Source organism: Petaurus breviceps, unplaced genomic scaffold, assembly GCF_028583685.1.
Source record: "Petaurus breviceps papuanus isolate PSGF00001 unplaced genomic scaffold, PetGlider_PUasm1.0 225, whole genome shotgun sequence".
NCBI classification, from domain to species: domain Eukaryota; kingdom Metazoa; phylum Chordata; class Mammalia; order Diprotodontia; family Petauridae; genus Petaurus; species Petaurus breviceps.
Genome location: NW_027185889.1, coordinates 6,881,430 through 6,884,003, shown reverse-complemented (window position 1 = coordinate 6,884,003; position 2,574 = coordinate 6,881,430). Strand labels below are relative to the sequence as shown.

Sequence of the window (2,574 nt, the reverse complement as noted above, 5' to 3'; positions counted from 1 at the left end):
AAGTGCTAAAATGTGGGCTCTTTTATTTTTTATAAAAATATTTTCTCTTTCCTCTTAACAAGCATTCTGAGCAGTGACATTAATCTGTTGACTGTTGCTGAATATATCAGATCTGCTTCATAAATGCGCACCTGCTGGGTTGCTGAGTGAACCTAGGATATTTTGACACTTCATTGAATTCAATGGACTGACAGCTTAAAGGGGCAGAAGGAAAGATGTGTGTGTGTGTGTGGGGGGGGAATCAAAGAATAAATGGGTTAATGATATACCACTATAAATTCTTCAGTGTAACCATTTATTAGTGAACTGAATAGGACAACAAAACATTAAATACAGTCTAGCCATGAAAGTAAGCCTTCTGTTCTGAAATAGAAACACTCCTTAGATTACATTGATCAGGTTCTTTAATAAGAGTATGTTGTGAATGAATTAAAAAAAATAGATGTAATTTTAAATTAGGACAGTTTGAACATTATATGTGTTTTGAGTAGCCACTGCTGATTAAATATTAAATGTGTAAAGAATGACTTCGCTTCTTTCTCTCTCCCTTTGGCTTCTTCTGGTCGGTAAAGTGCCTGTTAGTGCAGGCTGCGGTGTGAAGATGGCTAAGTCTAAGAACCATACCACTCACAACCAATCATGTAAATGGCACAGAAATGGCATCAAGAAACCTAGGTCACAGAGATACTAGTCTCTGAAAGGGGTTGACCCCAAGTTTCTGAAAAACATGCGCTTTGCCAAGAAACACAATAAGAACGGGCTGAAGAAGATGCAGGCCAACAACACCAAAGTCATCAAGGCCCGAACAGAGGCCATCAAGGCCCTGAGCACCAAGGCCTCCAAAGCCAAGCTCCTCAGGCACAAGATCCCCAAGGCCAGCTCCCAGTGTGCTGGCCACAAGATGGCTACCAAGCGTCCAGGTCCTAGGATCGGAATCAAATGTCCAGGTTCCAGGATCACAAAGCCTGACTCTAAGGTTGCCAGAACCACTGACCCCAAGTCTACCAAGCCCACTGACCCCAAGGCTGCCAAGTCTGCCACCAAGGTCAGTAAGTCAGATCCCAAGGCTACCAAATCTGATGCTAAGGCCACCAAGTCTGACCCCAAGGTCGCCAAGTCTGATTCCAAGGCTGTCAAGTCCGATCCCAAGGCAGCCAAGTCTGATTCTAAGACTGCTAGGCCTGCCGAGTCCAAATCCAAAGATGCTGGGGCTAAAGCTGCTGGTCCCAAGCCTTCAAAATAGATGCTTCAGAACAGAAGACTTGTTTAAAGCTAAAACTCCCTCTTTTCTGTAATGGATATATGAGAAATAACAGACAGCAAAGCCCATTATAATTTAAGAGTGTTTATTAGCCAGCTGGTGACTGCCTCTCAGAGGGAAAGATAGCCCCCAGCTTTCTGTTAGACATAATTTTGTAGACGATGTGATTGCTAGCAACAGAATATGTTTCTAAGGGGTGCAATGTCTTTAGCATTGTTTCTGTTGAAGCGAAGCTTTCTCAGTATTATTCCTATTGAAGCAAAGCCTTAGTATTATTTCTATTAAAGCAAAACAGACCTGAATCTGTGGGAATCTGTGGCATGTTTTTAGCAACACAGGTGAAACATTTCTTTACTATTGGAGCCTATTAGGTGGTTTCCAAGGAATCTAGTAGGGGTCCCCTCTAGCAGATTTAAGGAGGCTTTGGTGTATAATTTATGGTGGGCACTTCATTCCCAGCCAGGGTATGATTATTCACTATTTTGTACAAATAAAGAAAATGGTGAGTCATAAAAAAAAAAAGAATGACTTCAGACAAATGAACTTGGCATATCATACTCTGCTCTGTGGCATTACATTTGAAAAGTTTCAACAAAAGGCCTATAAAACCTCTGTGTATATCCACATAATAGCCCTTGATTGTTCTAAAAAATATATGGCCCATTCCATGGAAAGGATTATAAAGAAATTTAATTTTGCCTCAAATGTATCTATCCCACTGACACAGCCAAAGCAATTCAAACATGAGAAGGAATACAAAGTATGCCACTCTCAACCTGAAATAGAATTTCTCTAGGTCTTTAATTTCTATGTCCTTTTAAAAGGATGATAGGAATTGTGGACAAATCAATTTCAGCCTACAAGATGTGATCATTTAAAATAAACATAATTGTTTTGTCTTCTTTTGCTCAAAATATCTATGGCGTTTCCATTCTGTTTCTAGGTCTTTCTTTGTTTCCAAATGACTTGCCACAATAATCATGATGGAAAGTCTATAATAAAACTCTGCACCTATGTATTTTTATGCGCATGACAAAATACAGAACAAATCCTTATCCCTCACATTTCCTCTTACTATAGTATCAAATGTTTAAGAACAAACTGATGTAAACATTTCCTTTTTTACAGGAGCAATATACCCTTTTATTATATGTAATGATAATGGTGATCATAATGATATACATGAATATGTGGGTACATATCCATGCATATATATGAAGCATACAAGTGTTTTTTTGCGTGTGTATTGCACATATATGTACACATATAGTGTCTCACAAATATTAGCGTAGCTTTAAGCTTTAATAGCTTAA

At 38.9% G+C, this 2,574-nt stretch overlaps 1 protein-coding gene across 1 annotated transcript; it reads left to right on the top strand.

The window, feature by feature from the left end:
* Window positions 1–561: 561 nt before the first annotated feature.
* On the top strand, window positions 562–1,254 carry LOC138166606 (large ribosomal subunit protein eL29-like). Its single transcript, XM_069095079.1, has one exon. The coding sequence runs from the start codon at window positions 728–730 to the stop codon at window positions 1,241–1,243; it is 516 nt and encodes a 171-aa protein (XP_068951180.1). The 5' UTR covers window positions 562–727; the 3' UTR covers window positions 1,244–1,254.
* The last annotated feature ends 1,320 nt before the right edge of the window (window positions 1,255–2,574 follow it).

Coding starts and splice junctions, on each gene's coding strand:
- LOC138166606 (XM_069095079.1), top strand. CDS start 728: ATGCGCTTTGCCAAGAAACACAATAAGAACGGGCTGAAGAAGATGCAG.